The 16,480-nt window shown below is 51.5% G+C and overlaps 1 protein-coding gene across 2 annotated transcripts; it reads right to left on the minus strand.

Moving 5' to 3' along the window:
• Positions 1–1,926: 1,926 nt before the first annotated feature.
• On the minus strand, positions 1,927–10,323 carry AQP2 (aquaporin 2). Of its 2 annotated transcripts, none has more exons than XM_061416176.1 (4): positions 9,862–10,323; positions 6,652–6,816; positions 6,203–6,263; positions 1,927–5,542 (listed from the first exon to the last, which is right to left on the minus strand). In XM_061416176.1, the coding sequence occupies exons 1-4, from the start codon at positions 10,219–10,221 to the stop codon at positions 5,145–5,147; spliced, it is 984 nt and encodes a 327-aa protein (XP_061272160.1). In that variant the 5' UTR covers positions 10,222–10,323; the 3' UTR covers positions 1,927–5,144. The 2 variants fall into 2 exon arrangements, with proteins under 2 accessions (XP_061272160.1, XP_061272161.1); XM_061416177.1 differs by having other exon boundaries at positions 5,242–5,542; positions 6,183–6,263.
• Between the last annotated feature and the right edge of the window lie 6,157 nt (positions 10,324–16,480).

The raw sequence follows: 16,480 nt of genomic DNA on the forward strand, positions 1-16,480 counted from the left end.
TTCCAAGTTCCGCTTAGCCTGTGACCTCTGCCCCAGTAGGTGCCTTTCAAATGGAATTTCCCAGAAGGAAAACTGATGCCAGAAGCTCAGCCTGTGTACACTGGTGCCGAATTAAATCTCAGAGACAGGGTTTGGGGTGAAGTAGAAGAGAATAGATTTATTGCTTTGCCAGTAAAGGAGACCACAGTGGACTAATGCCCTCAAAACTGTGTTTCCCACCTTTGGGTGGGGGGGTGGGGGCTGTGAAGAGTCTTTTAGTCAGGATCAGGGATCAGGGTGTGTGCAAGACCCACATTCTTTTAATCCAGAGGTCATCTGGCATCAGGTGATGGGTGAACTGTGACCTTCTCTGGAAAGAAGAGTGCTTCATCACGTCTTCTATTTGATATGAGTTTTAATTCTGCAGAGGAGCTCAAAGATAACATTATGTATATCCCTTGAGGGGGAACCAGGAGCCTGCTCCCAAGGCTGTACTACTGTTTCTTGACTGCTCTCCCTTGTCTCTATATTTCCTCCCTTGCCTGATCAGCAAATGTTTGAACCTGCCCTTTGGAACTCAGAGAAGGTGACGCAGAAAGGCTTTTGTGCCCAGGAGCCCCATAACGTCTTGCTTGGTTTCAAGAAGAGAGGGAAAGAACCATGCATGTATAGGGGAAGAACATTCTAGGCAAAGGGAGCAGCCTGAATTGCTGGAGCAGAGAAAGCAAGGGAGGGCAGAAAGCAGTGGAGGTGGGCAGACCTTGCGCATCACCAGAAGGGCCGCAGGCTTTACTCGAGAGACTGAGGGAGTCACTGACGGGACTGGTGTGGACTGAAAAAATTCTTTTTTGTGTTTCTTTTTGGCTGTGTCACGTGGCATGCATAACTTCCCTGACCAGGGATTGAACCCATGCTCCCTGTAGTGGAAGTGCAGAGTCTTGGCCACTGGACCACTAAGGAAGTCCCTGACAAAGGTTTTAAAAAAAATTAATTTTTTTATGGCTGTGCTGGATCTTCGTTGCTGTGCAGGCTTGTCTCTAGCTGCGGCGAGTGGGGGGCTGCTCTCCCGTTGCAGTGTGCGAGCTTCTGTTGTTGTGCAGCACAGGTCTAAGGCACTCGGGCTTCAGCAGTTGCTAAGAGTGGGCTAAGTGGTTGCAGCTCCCGGGCTCTAGAGCATAGGTCCAGTACTTGTGGCATATGGGCCTAGCTTCCCCGAGGCACTTGGGAATCTTCCCAGATCAGGGATCAAACCCCTGTCTCCTGCATTGGTAGGCAGATTCTTTACCACTGAGCCACCAGGGATGCCCCCTGACAAAGCTTTAAAAGACACCTCTGTTGTTGTGTTGAGAAGAGATGAGAAGGGCATGGAGGCAGGGACACGGTGGCCTGGTGGGAAATACTGAAGCTGAGAGATCTGGATCCCTTCGAAGGTAGAAGTAGCAGGATTCCCTGATGGAGTCAGGGCTGGGTGTGAGAATGGGGAGTCAACGATGGCTCAAGCCTTTTGGTCTCAAGCTGGAAAGATGGAGTTGCCATCAGTTGAGCTGGGAACGACCATGGCAGGAGCAGGTTTGGGGAGAAGAGCAGGAGGCTGATCTTGCACGTTCAGTGTTAGGTGTTATCCCGGGTCCCTGCCCTGTCTTCCCAACATGGTGCTATAGTTTGTACGAGGGGACCAAAGGGGGCTCTCCTTCACTCTCTCTGGTGGCCACACAGCCAGCCCATGTCCTGGTGGCCTCCCTGCAGTGCCACCTGGGTGACAGAGCCCAGCATACCCATTTGGGCCAGGCTGACAGCGGGACCTGGACACCACAGGCCTCCCAGCTGAACTCCTTCTGCACCACCCGTCGCGGCAGCTCTGGGTGCTTGTGACACGCCACAGACTCTAGTCTGTCTTCTGGCTCCTCAGACTGCACGGACCATTTGTAAATTGTGACAGAAACAGCATTTATTGACAAGTGAGCATTTATTGAGTGTTTACTATGTGCAGAGCACTGTGCTACCCAGGACAGATGAGGGAAGATAGAGAGGAGGGTGCCATCTGAGAACCAAAAGGAGCCCTGCCCCCACAGGGCTCATAGTCTAGCTGGGAGGCACTGCCCAGATACAGAATCGCAGCTTAAAGACCCAAAAGAGTATCGAAGCAACCCGCGAAGGGGCAAAGTCATCTGGCGCAAAGTAGGAGTGCGGAGGTGGAAGCAGCCGAGGCCCAGTGGCCAGCCCTTCCTCCCCTCGGCTCAGAATCTCCCCATTCTCCAGCTTGGGGACCTGAAGTTCTGTCCATCTGCCTCTATGCTGCCCTGCCTCTGTCTGGTTTGGCATGGGACCTCCACCCTCCTCCAGGCTGGCTGCTCTTTGAGGGCAGAAACCAGCCTGTGTTCTTTGTCATTGTCTGCCCACCTGGCCCCAGCCCTCCCCCCACCCAAGACTGGCAGGCCAGTTGCTCTGATTTCTGCCCAGGGCTCCCAGGAGGGCCCTAGGAGTGGCCCCAACACAGGCCTGATCTGTTCTGACATCTGAGTGGAAAGATCATGGCATTTTGCATAAGAAGGCTTGAATTCAAGTCTTAGCTCTACCATATACAGCTGTGTGACTTTAGTCCAGTTGTTCAGCCTCGGCCTGAAATGGGAAGGACAGTATTTGCTCAGCCTGTCTTGCAGGGTTGGGAAATAATTGCAGGAGGTGATAAGGAAATGCTTTGGAAAAAGTAAAACGCAACACGGCTATCGGGTGCCGGCCTTCCCTAACCTCCCTGAAGTTTTAGGAGGATTAGATGAGCTAATGCATGTAAAGCACCCAGCACAGAAAATGGGACACAAAAGTGCTTAACAGGTGTAGTTCCCCGCCATCCCATCACTTGAATCCTTCTGTGGATTCTGACCTCAGTGATCCCAATCTGGGCGATCGGGGCTGGAAGCAGTAGGGATCTCACATTAAGTTCAGGGGACAGTGTCATCTTGGAAGAGGAATAGCTGAGAGGAGAAATTTTTGGCAACTTCTAGAGGGATCTGTGGAGAAGGAAATGGCAACCCACTCCAGTATTCTTGCTTGAAAAATCTCATGGACAGAGGAGCCTGGTGGGTCAGAGTTCAGGAGTTGCAAAGAGTCAGAAACTATTGAGTGACTGAACATAGCACAGAAACATCTGTTGGGAAGAAGTGAGGAGGGGATGCAATACCTGAGACACGGCCAGGCTTGGCTTACAGCTCAGTACCTTGTTCCCTTTGAAATTCCAGTGCAAGGACACTCAGCTGCCAGAAGTACAGCCCTGGGGGTCACTTTGGACTCTGACTTGACCCCTTCTCCAGGAATGAGGCCAGGTGGCTGTCATCAGCTGTTGAGGATTGGGAGAATCATCTCCATAGCATCTATGACCGAGGGCAGGCTTTTGCTAACCCGAAGGAAGGTTTGGTCAAGGAAGACAGAAAAGAGCTTAGAGGAGGCAGTGGGCACAATTACAGATATGTGTTCCTTATCCAGTCTGTCTCTGAAGGGAGTGGAGGGCCCGAAGGGGCTGGAGGCTCTGGTGCACAGCGATGCTTGTGCAGTGTGGGACAGACACAGAGAAAAGCCTTGAAAGCATGACGGCATCAGAGCACAGAGAAGGGGGCTCTCAGTGTGGTCCTTAGGTCAGCGATGCAACAGGCTGGAGAGGGAGGGGAGAATGGCTGGCATGGGTGGTGGGAGGCGGGGAGAACAATGTGGAGGCTCAGGGTTGGGAGAGGTGAAGAGGCTGGATCAGGATGGGGCTAGCCCCACACCCATCTCCTGCTGGTACCTTGGGGCCCCGGGTCTGCCTTTGCTTTAACCACCAATTAAAGGATGTCCAGGAGGCCAAAGGTCATGCCCCTCTGGATTCTTCCCCCCACCCCACCCCACCCCACCCCCAGGAACAGAAATAGCGAAATGATCCCACTAATGCGTGATAATGGTATGAGGAATTATAGTTCACAGCATCTTTACATGCATGATCTCACTTAATCCTAGTTAATCTCGTTTGAGAAACATCGCACTGGCCTGTAAATTTAGAAGGCCCGGCTCTAGACATAGACCTGTCTCTGCCTGGACAAGTCATTTCCCCTTGTTTGGCCTACAGTGTGCTAGGCTGCTCTCTCCACAATAAGGTCCTTTGGGAGGAGCCAGAAGGAAGGGAGCAGTAGGGCTGGGGAGGTGGAAGGGAGAGAGGGGAAGAAGAGCTGCTTCCTGGGAAGGGACCGGAAGTGGGATAGGTGATGGGGGCATGTTGCCTGGAGCCTGTGGTTACCTGCCTGAGTGCCTTGCCCAGCCAGCCATAGGTGTGTGCTGGGTGAGAGGGCTCACTTGCGAAACTGAGTGTCTCCTTTCAAGAAGTGTCTAGTTGCAAATCTTCCCCCTCCCAAGACAAAGGCCAGGGGCCCCGCTAAGGCCTTTTGTTTTCTCTGCCACAGTGGGAGGCTAATCTCTCAGTCTGGAGCCCACCCGCCCCCACCCTCATTCCCCAACCCCCCCCCCCGCCGAGATGGGGTCTCAGGTACACCTGCTGGATATGCACATACACACATATGCATGCTTCTTCTTCCTGGGGCGAGGTCCTCTCTTACGGCAGGAGGGAGGTCCTTGGCCCTCAACTTCCCTCTCCCTGCTCCCATCCCAGGCCAATTCTGGGGGAGCTGTCTTCTGGTTGAAACCTCGCTACCTTTAGTAGCGGTTCCTGGCAAATCTTAGGACCCAGTGCTGCAGCTTGGGAAAACTTGCCTGAAGGGGCAGAGTCGGGAGTGGAAATCAGTGCCTCCCTCCAGCCCTCTCAGAGTGGCCTCCACACCTCCCTCTTCCCTTCTCCTGGGGAGCGCGCTTAGCGCTCCTGGGGACAGGACACCCCCACTGCAGAGGACTCGGATTTATTGCAGGTGGGGCGGGAGGGGTCAAGAAGGGAGTGAGAGGTGATCAGCCAGGGCACACTTGCGCCAGCGCAGGCACACCTGCTTACACTCAGGAATGAGCACGGCCCTGCACTTGGGGACAGAGAGGCATAGGGGGACGAACAAGCAAAAAATCATGGGGCACCTTTTCCAGCTCCCATCCCCCAGTGCACTTGAGCAGGCTCTCGGAGGAGGCTTCTAGCTCCGCCCTCCCACCCCAGCTGGGCGCCGTTGTCCCCAACTCCCTGCCAGGCGCCTCAGGGTCCCCTACTTGCTGCCCCACGCAGCCTCAGGCCAGGGGAATCTGCCAGGCTCACCGCGGTGCCCGGGGCCCTGGCCACTCGGCGCGTCTTGGAAGCAGCTACTGTGCCCTGGGGGCCGGCTTCGAGCCTGGGGAGAGGGGCTCCGGCGGGGTGGCGGGCGGGCGGGCGAGCTCCCCCAGCCCGTCCCGGCGCTCAGGCCTTGCTGCCGCGCGGGAGGCTCTGCGGGGAGTGCAGCTCCACCGACTGCCGCCGCCGCACTTCGCGCTCCTCCCAGTCGGTGTCGGGCTCCAGCCCCTTCAGCACCGCCAGGCGCTCCGACAGGCTCTTGGCGGGCGGGAACAGCACGTAGTTGTAGAGGAGCGAGGCCACGATGGCGCCCACCAAGGGTCCGATCCAGAAGACCTGGGGGGCGAGCGAGAGGGCGGCTCGAGAGATGCTCCTCTCCCCGTTGGCGTTGAAAGGGGGCCTCGCGTGGTGAAGGGTATCAAACGCTCTTCCGTGTGAATAGGGAGGAGAAGCGAGCAGCGGGAAGACTTGTTAGTTGTGGGGTAATGGGGCGAATTCAGTGCGGACTCCCTGGTCACCTTGGACAAGTTACTTGGCCTCTCTGTGCCTTTCCTCACTCTAATACCTAACGCCTAGGGTTGTTGTGAAAACTCTGAGTCAATATTTGCAAAGCACTTAGAATAAGTCCTGGCACATACTAAGGAAGTACTAGATAAGTGCTAAATGATAGAAATATGTAGCCTAGTATAAATAATTACCATTTATCAAATTCTAAGGCACTGCATCATCTCTTTTAAACCAGTAACCTCACTTAATCTTTCCCCAAAGCCAAAGGAACAAAGGATACATTCTTATCCTCATTTATAGATGTAGAAATGGAGTCTCTGGGGGGTCAGACCTGAAAGGTGGACCCAAGACTCCCCGTAGCCCCAGGAGGAGGATTGGGGGTGGGGTGAATTTGCTGATCCCACTGCTCTCCCTTCTAGTGGAGATGGGTTTCTGCGGGAGGAGAAGACAGGGAGGTCTCAGCCATTACCCAGTGGTCGTCAAACTTGCCGGTGACGATAGCTGGAGCCAGGGAGCGGGCGGGATTCATGGAGCAGCCAGTGTAGTGGATCTGCAATGGAGGCAGGAGGCAGGGAGGGGAGTGGGGTGAGGATGGGGCCAGAGTCTTCGTGCCCCTCTCCAGTGCTTGACCTCAACCTACAGGGCATTCATGGATGGATGATGAAGTTTGTGCTATATTTACAGGCCTTGCTATTCGTTTGAAGCTGGAGTGCTATCTGTCCCTTTGTGGTACCTGGGGGTCAAACCCTCTGGAGTATGTCCATGTGTCTGTCCCTCTTGGGAGGTCTGTGTATCTGTCTCTCTCGGGGTGTCTCTGTGGCTGTCACTTTCGAGGGTTCTGTGTATCTATCTCTAGAGCAGTCTGTGTATCTGTTTCTTTGGGGAAAGTCTGTGTGTCTGTCCCTCCAGGGAGGCTGGAATCAGTGGCCACGACCTACCCCAAGGAGGTGGCCCAGGGCCACAGAGAACCCGATGGAGAGGGCAGGGGTGCCCACGTTGTCTCCACGGCGCTCGTCAGTGGAGGCGAAGATACAGAGCACGAGCTGCAGTGTCAGGAAAAGCTCCACAGTAACGGCCTGGCCGGCTGTCGAGTTGTTGTTGAGCTGGGGACAGAGGAGGGGGACACACTGAGCCTGCTCCCCACACTGATGTCATCTTCCTGCCCACCTGCAGCCAGGGACCCAGATAGGCCTCTGGGCACAATCCACCAGGGCGCATGAGCCACCTTAGTCCACACTACTGGTGGGTTCTAACTGGGCCATGGCACACAGGCAGGGGGATGGACCCTATGACTGACTACTTGTGGTTCCCAGGCTAGAAGTAGGGAAACTAACTCCATAGCCCATTAGGTTTGGTAACTGGGATTGTGTGCCTGCAGTGTGAGAGGAAAAGGGTTCTGAGATGTGGAATTTCTGTTTCCTGAAGAACAAGGAGGGAAGAGGTTTTGATTGCAGCAGGAAGTTTTAGGCCTGGTTATAGGAAGACCTTCCTCGCTATTTAAGCCATAGGATACTGGTGTAATGAGAGGCCGGTGGTCTTTCCTCCTATGGTCAAAGGGCTCCCAGGAACAGGATCAAGGGACTGGCTCAGGGGCTGGCACTAGTGTGCTCCCTTCCCCCAGGAGTCCAGTGTACAATATGCTTGTTCCCCTTGACCTTGCCTATTCCTCCTGCATTTCAGGCGTCAGTTTTGCCCTGTGGATTTGCTCTCTGCACTTCCTGCGGAGGTTGAGGTGGGGGTCCCTGTACTGTGATGCCTCCACCCCCATGTGGGGTGCCCATGGTCCCAGCAGACCTTACCTTGTAACGAGAGAACCTGGGGCTGAGTGAAGAGGTGATTTCATAACTCAGCCACACCCAGTACTGGATTTCTCTCTGGGTTTTGTTATCTTGAACCCTACACCCTGCCCTCTGGGTCTGGGCACTGCGCTGGGTGAAGCTGGGATAGCCCTGAGCTCCCACACTCCTTCTCCAGGCTCTGAACCCCCACCTCAGGTCCTAACCATCAAGATGGCACCCTTAGGCCTCTATGGAGTCTAACCTCAACTCCCTCTCATTTTCCAATATCAGAGCCTATAGTGGGGCAGTGAAGAGCTTTGGAGACAGACACTGTGGAGCCTCTGACTTGCTGTGGGGCTCTATTTATTTCAGCTTCAGTTTGTCTTTCTGTAAAATGGGGATAGCAGAATGGATCCTGGAGGACTGTGAGTCTGGAAATGACAAAGGCAGAGCCCCAGCTCCATTCCCTGGTAAAGAGTGGTCTAAAGGAGAGAGTATGGATGTGGGTTCGGTGTCAGACAGCTCTGGGTCCATTTCCAGGTGCTGACACGGCTCTGTGATTTGAATAATTGAATGCTGAACCTCAATTTTACCACTCAGAGTGGAGGATCGCAGAATTCTCCTTACAGTGTTGTACCAAGAATGAGATGAAGTCTGGCCTGCCACAAAGCAGATGCACATCAGTGGTAAATTCTTGGTGGGCAGACTGGCTTTTCCAATGACTCCAGAGGACACCTGGGACAGCCATGGGGGTCATCTGGCTCTTCCTAGCCTCAGGACATGTCAGTCTCATTGCTGCCTCGTTCCAGCCAGGAAAGTTCTCCCCAGGTCATCAAGATGGTAAATGCTGAGCAGAAATTCGGAGGAGCCTCCCAGACCCTTCCCTCCCGAGGGCCCCAGTCAACTGTGAGATGATGGAAGAGCAGGAGGTTGTGTCCTCACGGCCCCTTAGCACTCACGTTGCCCTGCTATTAGAGGGGATTTCCTAGTCACACATTCTGAGGCTTTCTTGACCATGCTTTCAAGAAGTTCCTCTTTTAGTCTAACTAGACCTCATCTTGCTGCAAACTGAACTAATTTCATTCTCAATGGAAATGGTCAGACTTCTCAGTCTATCCATCACAGTGGTCACTCTTGCCTTCTCTCAAACTTGAGCCCCCAGACTCATCATATTTTCCATTTTGAAGAGAGAAGTTCCCTAGTGGGGACACCCTTGCTCCTTGCATGAGGAAGGCCACCTGTACGGGGGAGGGAATGGCCACAGAGACCACGCAGGGCTGTTCAGAGACATCAGAGCTTACATCCAGTGGCCTGGGGGTAGGGAAGGCCAAGAAATGCTGGAGATTGAGGCATGAAAGAAGCACTCGCCTTCCTGGCTTGGAAGAGGAGCAAGAGTTAGAGCTGTGTTGAGGGACACAGGCTGTCTCTTCCCACCCATGCTCTCAGATGCCCAGGCCTTGCCCAGACCCAGGAGAGGGAGAGGGCAGGGTTGTGGAGGGGGAGGGGCCACAGCGTCACCCTCAGCTCCCAAAGCCACTGGTCATGTCAATCACCTCATGGGCTCTGGGGACATTTTCCAAGGTCTGGAGAGACTTTGACCCTTCAGTTTTGCCCTGGGTTCGCTATTTTCCTTGATGTCAACAAACTCTTGAGCTTTTAGCCTGTCACTTCCCTTCTCTGAGCCTCTGTTTCCTCGTTTGCAAAACAAGGCTTAGATGGTGGCTCAAAGAGGGAATATTGGTAGGGTAGGGAGATCACAGGTTTGACAGTCAAGCCTGGGTTTAAAGACTAGCTTTGGTACTTCCTCCTTCTGAGTCTCGGCTTCCATGTCCTTAAGAAATGGATCTTCTCATCCCTCCGTTATAGGTTGTCGTAAGTTATCCACGTGTGGCTAGCATGGAGTCCCTGCTGTGAGCCCTGTACACAGTGGATGCTGAAGGAATGTTGGGTCCTTCTTCCCTCAGGAAGATGCTGGGGACTAGCTCTCTGAAGTTCCTTCTTCATAGTCTTCATAGCAGACTATGTCTGCTTGGGGACTCCGTCCTCCGTGAGTTCTAGCACAGCCCTCACTGCAACGCCAGCATCGGTCAACAGAGTCCTTGATGTGGCTCTCCCTCTAAGAGGCTCAGGGCAGAAGGTACCAGCAGACCCGTGGGAACCCAGCCGCTGTCTGACATTACTGCTCCTTCCACCCTGACTCTCCTGTGGCAACTATGTTCCTGGCTCCAGCATTTCTGCCCCTTCCCCATCCCACCTCTCTCTGTCTCCCCACCTAGACCCTCACCCAGATGTGGTCATTCCCATCTCATCCTTCACAAGGGACTCCCCAGGATCTTCCCTTCTGGAAAGGACACAGTTCCGGTTACTCACAGCATTGACAGCCAGGTCCCCTCGGATAGCTGGTGGTGTGATCTCATGGAGCAGGGCGGCCCCGGCCACAGCCCCCAGCAGCTGGGCGGCCACATAGAAGACAGCGCGGAGAAAGGAGACGTGGCAGCCCACCAGGCAGGCCACAGTCACAGCGGGGTTGATATGGGCCCCACTGATGTGGCCCAGAGCCTGCACCAGGGTGCCGATAGCCAGACCGAAGGCCATGGCGATCTGCAGCACAGAGGGCAAGGCCTGTGGCCAGTTGAGGGCTGAGCCGAGGCCAAAGAAGACAAAGAGGAGTGTGGCCAGGAACTCTGCGAGCACTGCCCTGGAGAAGGCTATGGACCGGAGTTCCCACATGCTGCGGAGCCTTCCGTGGGCTGGCCCAGGGGTCTCGGGGCGGGGAGCTTGCAGCTCTTGCTCTCCCTCTGTCTGTCTGTCTGTCTCTCAGGGTCTCCGGGGAGGCTGGTCCTGGGCATTTATAGGGCCCCTCCATCCTGAATTTGGACACGTGAGATGTAGGTGGAGTCTGGCCGATACCTTTTCTCCCCTATGGCCGCCTCCTGCCCCCACCCCATACCCCTGGGCGCAGCATGCCTATCACCCCATCTAGGACTTCACAGCTGAATGGAGTTCCCCATTAATGAGCTCCAGATAGGGATTGACGTCCCCTGGTTTTCCGTGTTTGTTCCCTAGGTTATCCTAGGGCAGCTGCCCCAGGGCCTCCCCTGTCCCCACCGGTCCTATGGGGATTCTGTACGGCTTATGCTGCCAAACCCCTCTCTCTGATTCAAACTGTTTGCCAAGCCAGGGGCAACACCTTACAGAACTGACCATGAAACAGGGTGTCAGTGCTACCCCTTCTGGAGATCGGGACATCCTTCCTGCTGACTGAGCTCCATCTCGCAGGGGATGGAAAACAACCGGTTGGTGTGACACGAACCTTCCAAGGCATAGAGGTTTCGTGTCTCTCCTGTGTTTGCTTTCTTGCACTCAGTCATCCATAAATCATTAAGCTTCACTTGCTCCCTGGAACCCCTGCCAAATAGCAGCTTTCATAGCCTGGAAGCAGGGTGCGATTTAAGAGGCGCTGGGATCCTGGCCTTGGGTGATGGAGTCAAGCTCAGGTCGACTGAGGAAGCCATGGTTTTCCATTCCATAGTGCATCTCTGTGATTTCAAAAGGGGATAATAAACCTATGTGGGCTTGGGGTTTAGATTAAATGAACTAATGTATGGAAAGTGCTCAGAGCTGCTCCTGGCCCACAGCAAGCTGTCAGTTGATATCATCTGTTATTAATAGCATTATTTGTACCATCAGGAGAGACCATGACTCCCCAAACTCACATGTTAGGGTCCCGGAAGCTGTGACAGGCTCTAGGCATCCCTAGAGCTCGGAGCCACCCAAGCCACAGGGGGAGGACGTTTCTGTGGGGCAGTGAGCTGTGCAGGCTCGGGGCGACTGCAGTAAGTGACTCCCTGGTCTGAGTGCCCACTCAGTCCAGCCTCTGGGCAGTGCCACCTCCTGCCATCAATGCTGCCCTGACCTGGGGTCCAGGAGACATTAGGTCCCATTACATCACATTTCTTTGATCTCTCCAGCCCTGCTCCCTGTCCTGGGGACCCAGAGGCAGGTCAGGGCCTACGTGAGACTAAGAGAATCAGCTTCTTGACTCTGCTCTACCTCCTGTCCCCAGGGCAAGTCACAGTCCCAGGAACAGAAATCTGAGAGTGACTGGAAACCGCAGAGTGGAGCCCCCCATGATGCCGCATGCCCTCGGATAGTCCACACACACTTTCTTGTCTCTCCTCTTTGATCAAAATGTTCATGACCTTGAGAGAGAGAAAAAGTGGCTGACCCATTATTCTGAGCAGGATCTCCCCTTACCTAGTCAAATGAAAAGTCTCTTACCTCCCAATAAACCCCCAAGAGGTGTCATGACTTCTCTCTGTAGCCCTTAATCCACATCCCAAACTGTGTATGTGTATGTTGGCCTTCAGTCACACGGCCATAAATTTAGAACCCAGTGGTAAGATACCACTCTAAGACAGAGGTCGTCTAGCCTATGAATCTATTTTACAGACTACAGCATGAAGTACAGAGAGACTGAGACTCACTCATGTTCTGGTCTGGACACAAGTCTGAAAGCAGGGGAGGATGCCAGCCATGACCGGGCCCCTGGTCGGGTTGTTCCTTCCTTTTGAGCCGGAGTGGAAGGTGTTCCTGAGAAGCTGGAGGGTTCCAGCCGTGGTCCCTGTTTGGTGAGAAGCCCCAACCCCGGGGAGGGTTGTATTTTGTTTACAGTGATCACAACACTGTGTAATTTTAAAAACATAATTTTGCTTAATTATGTTTAATGAACAGAGGAAACATTGTTTCAGCTGTGTATTTTTTGGTTAATATGCATGCTGTATGCTGTGTGTGTGTTCAGCTGTGTCCGATTCTTTGAGACCCCATTGATTGTAGCCCACCAGGCTCCTCCATCCATGGAATTTTCCAGCAAGAATACTGGAGCAGGCTGCTATTTCCTACTCCAGGGGATCTTCCCAACCTAGGGATTGAAGACACCATGTCTTATGAGGAACAAGGTACCATCAGTTGTGTGATGCACTGCTAACTAGAGTGTGACAAAAACGCTTGGAGACAGATGGTGAGATGGTCACACAACACTGTGAATTCACCTGATACCACTGAATCGTTCACATACAGACGGTTAGGGTGGTAGGTTTTATGTTATCTTAGAAATAATTTTTAAACATAAGTGAAGGAAAACAACCCCCAAAATGCTTTATTCCTAATTTTTGTTTTGTACTTATTGAAAAAAGTCTTTCAGATTTACGTAGATATCAGAAGAAAAACTATGACAATTCTAGACAGCATTTTAAAAAGCAGAGACATTACTTTGCTGACCACGGTCTGTCTAGTCAAAGTATGGTTTTTCCAGTAGTCATGTATGGATGTGAGAGCTGGACAATAAAAAATGCTGAGCACCATGAATTGTTGCCTTCAAACTGTGGTGCTGGAGAAGATTCTTGAGAGTCCCTTGGACAGCACAGAGCTCAAACTAGTCAATCCTAAAGGGTATCAACCCTGAATATTTATTGGAAAGTCTGATGCTAAAGCTGAAGCTCCTGTACTTTGGCCACCTGATGTGAAGAGCTGACTCACTGGAAAAGACTTGGATGCTGGGAAAGATTGAAGGCATGAGAAGAAGGGGATGACGGAGGATGAGATGGTTGGATGGCATCACCGACTCAATGGACATGAGTTTGAGCAAACTCCGGGAGATAATGAAAGACAGGGAAGCCTGGCGTGCTGCAGTCCATGGGGTTACAAAGAGTCAGATATGACAGACCAACTGAACACAATAGCATTTAGTCAAAAGTCACTCTTTTGAACACATGAAAAAAGGATATTATAAGCAAAACAAATGGCTAAAAGAGTTCTAAAATTTCTTCACATTCAGTTTGGCTTTCCTAAAATCCTTTTTCGATTCCAAGTTGAGTCCCGGATATTTCTTTGCACAGTTTCGCCCTCAGTGCCATCTGAAGTGTAGCGATCCATCATTTCTTACAAGATTGTTGGCCGTGTTTCTGTAAGTGTACCTCGGGTGTTTTCTTGCTTCATGTGTGACTGCCAATCATTTTGCCCTTTTCTCAGTAGTAAAACAACAATTTCATCTGCTTGTGGGACTCTTCCTTTCTTGGGTCCCATAAAACACTTGGCAGTTGTTTTACAAGAAAAATACAGCCTTGTGGTCATTCTTCAATAACAACTATTTGCTTCACTAATGTCATATTCTTGGCAGGCAGCTTTGTTTCTGTGTCCTTCTGTACACAAAATAACTTTGTTTAACTGCTAAACCATAGGGTAACTTTTTGAAGACATTTTCAATAGCAATTAAACTGAACAGATGTAGGAATGAGAAGGCGTGAAACTCAAAGGACCGAATTTAAATATGCACAGGTAATGACAACCATTCCCAGCTGTTGTAAGATACCACGATCATTAAGACATTAGAATGAGAGGAAAAAGGTACACCTTAGGACTGATGAAATACAGCAGTTATAAGACTAAACTTACATTAAGTGCTCACTGTTTCATGAACTCCTTTAGACATTCCTACATGCATTAACACTGTTAATCTTCACAGCAATCCTATGAGCTAAAATTATCATCTCATTTTTTATGAGATGAGGAAAATGAGAGAGGTTAAGTAACTTTTCTGAGATCACACAAGAAGTGGGGAGGCAGAATTAGAATCCCAGGTGTTTGATGTTTTGGTTTATTTTTTTGGCTGTGCCACGTGACTTGCAGGAATCTTAGTTCCCCAACCAGGGGTTGAACTGGGTCCCCTGCAGAAGCGTGGAGTCCTAACCACTGCACCACCAGGGAAGTCTCAGGAAGTCTGACTTAGAGAGGATATTTTTAATTGTGGAAGTGAATTCTGCCTCATACCCACCCTGTGAAATAATCAAGATAGGGAAGAAGTGAGAAAGAAAGTTAAAGGATGCTGAAGACTAAAGAAGCAGGGATTTATATGTGGTTTGCTGGAGGCTTGAAGGAGGTGGCTGAGAGTCTGGAAAAACAGAAGTAGGAGGAGGGTATCTGTGGGGAGCTGGGCCAGTAAGGGTGCCCCACGTAGGAGCACAGTGACAGAATTCAGAACTGCTGCTATCTGACAGATAACAGGTGTGTTTCCTGCTCTGAGTGGAGCTGCAAGTGCCCTCCATCCTCCCATCAAGGTCAGTAAAAGCAGGTCACATACCACAGCCTGCGTGGCTGGAACTCTGGGGAAGGAGAGACAAAGAACAGGGCAGATCCACAGTGGCTGAAGTGGGACAGAATAAAAAGAGAGCCTCAGCAGCAGCAGGTGGAAAGGGTGGGAGCCTGGGGCTCCGGTCCCCTCTGGAAGCCCCAGAAACCTTGCAGGGGATCGGGTCCATGGAGTTCTGGGATGGAATGTGAGCGTTTCTATGGAGGGTTGCCAGATAAAACACTGGATACCCAGGTACATGTGAATTTCAGAGAAATAACAAATTGTTTAGCATAAGTAGATTCAACGCAATATTTGGGACATACTTACATTGAAAATTTACTCATTATATGAAATTTAAATTGAACTGGGGTATCCTGTATTTTTCTTTGCTAAATCTGACAGCCCTACTCTATGCAGAAGTGAAGAGAGGACCTAGAGGACCGAAAGCCTGGAGGCATCTGGATTTCAAACTAAATTCTCACATGGACTTTTAGGACTGAGTCTTAATGGCCACATTTAATCCAGGAGGAAACTGAGGCACAGAGAGGTTTTTAAAGTTGCCTGTGGACTTCCCTGGTGGCCCAGTGGTTAAGAATCTGCCTGCCAATGCAAGGGACAAGGGTTCGATCCCTGATCCAGGAAGATCTCACATGCCTTGGAGCAACTAAGTCTGTGAGCCACAACTACCGAGCCTGAGCTCTAGAGCCTATGCTCTGCAGCAAGAGAAGCCACTGCAATAAGAGGCCCACTCACTGCAATGAAGAGTAGCCCCTGTTCTCAGCAAGGGTGAAAGCCCATACACTGTAACCAAGACCCAGAGCAGCCAAAAAAAGAGAAAGTTGCCTAGGATCAAAGGTAAGTAGCCGAGATAAATTATAACTACAGGTGTGTCTGATTTAGAAATTCAGACTTTTGCCCCCCGGGTTGGCTGACTTTGTTCCCAAAGGCCAGGCAGTCCTGAAAGCTGAGGCCCAGGTAGAGACAGGCTCACGCTCCTGGGGAGACAAAGATAGCTTCCGGCTATCTCCCTCCTGCCCATGCAGTAGAGCACAGGGATGAAGAAGACCTCACCTATAACCTCCTACAGCTCCCACCGCCCAGAGGACAGGGCCAGACCAACCCCTCCACTTTGGGGCCCTGATCCATGTTGTTCCCTCTGCCTGGACGTGTGTCCCCACCATTTTCTCACAGCTGACTTTTCCTCAACTCCAGACCAGTGACTTTCAAACCGTTTTAATTGAGACTTGCAGGAAGAAATGCATTTAATATCTTAACCCATTAACATTATCTCAATAAAAAGAGATATAACTATAACATTACACAAAGCAATATTTCCTAAATGTGATGTTTTAAATTCCTCTACTCTGTTTCACTCAAAAACTCATTAAGGTCACAGCTACTAAATAGACTTCATGACCCACCAACAGGTTGCCACTCAGTTTGAAAAACGCTGTTTTTGATTCTGGCTTAAAATCCCTTTCTCAGTGGGGAAGAGAGTGTTGGTGGGTTTAAGAGGGGGTGGGAACAAGCTTGTTATCTTTGAAGAGAATTAGGTGTGAGTAAGAGATTCCCTGGTGGCTCAGATGGTAAAGAATCTGCCTGTAGTGCAGGAGACCTGGCTTTGTTTCCTGGGTCAGGAAGATCTCCTGGAGAAGGGATGGCTACCCACTCCAGTACTCTTGCCTGGAGAATTCCATGGACAGAAAAGCCTGGTGGGCTACAGTTCACGGGGTCGCTAACAGTCGGACACAACTGAAGCAACTTAGCATGCAAGCATGTTAATCATAAACTCAGCACCTATCACTGGGCCTGGCACATTACAGGTGCTCAGTCAATGTTTGTCAAGTGGATAGTGAGCGA

The sequence above is a fragment of the Bos javanicus genome, chromosome 5 (genome assembly GCF_032452875.1).
Source record: "Bos javanicus breed banteng chromosome 5, ARS-OSU_banteng_1.0, whole genome shotgun sequence".
NCBI lineage: Eukaryota > Metazoa > Chordata > Mammalia > Artiodactyla > Bovidae > Bos > Bos javanicus.

What these genes read in the sequence shown, in the direction of transcription:
- AQP2 (XM_061416176.1), bottom strand. Translation starts at nt 10,221, where the DNA reads ATGTGGGAACTCCGGTCCATAGCCTTCTCCAGGGCAGTGCTCGCAGAG. An exon ending in GGGACCTGGCTGTCAATGCT is followed by an intron (nt 6,817 to 9,861) that starts GTGAGTAACCGG and finishes CTCTGTCCCCAG; the next exon opens with CTCAACAACAACTCGACAGC. An exon ending in CCCTGGGCCACCTCCTTGGG is followed by an intron (nt 6,264 to 6,651) that starts GTAGGTCGTGGC and finishes CCTCCATTGCAG; the next exon opens with ATCCACTACACTGGCTGCTC.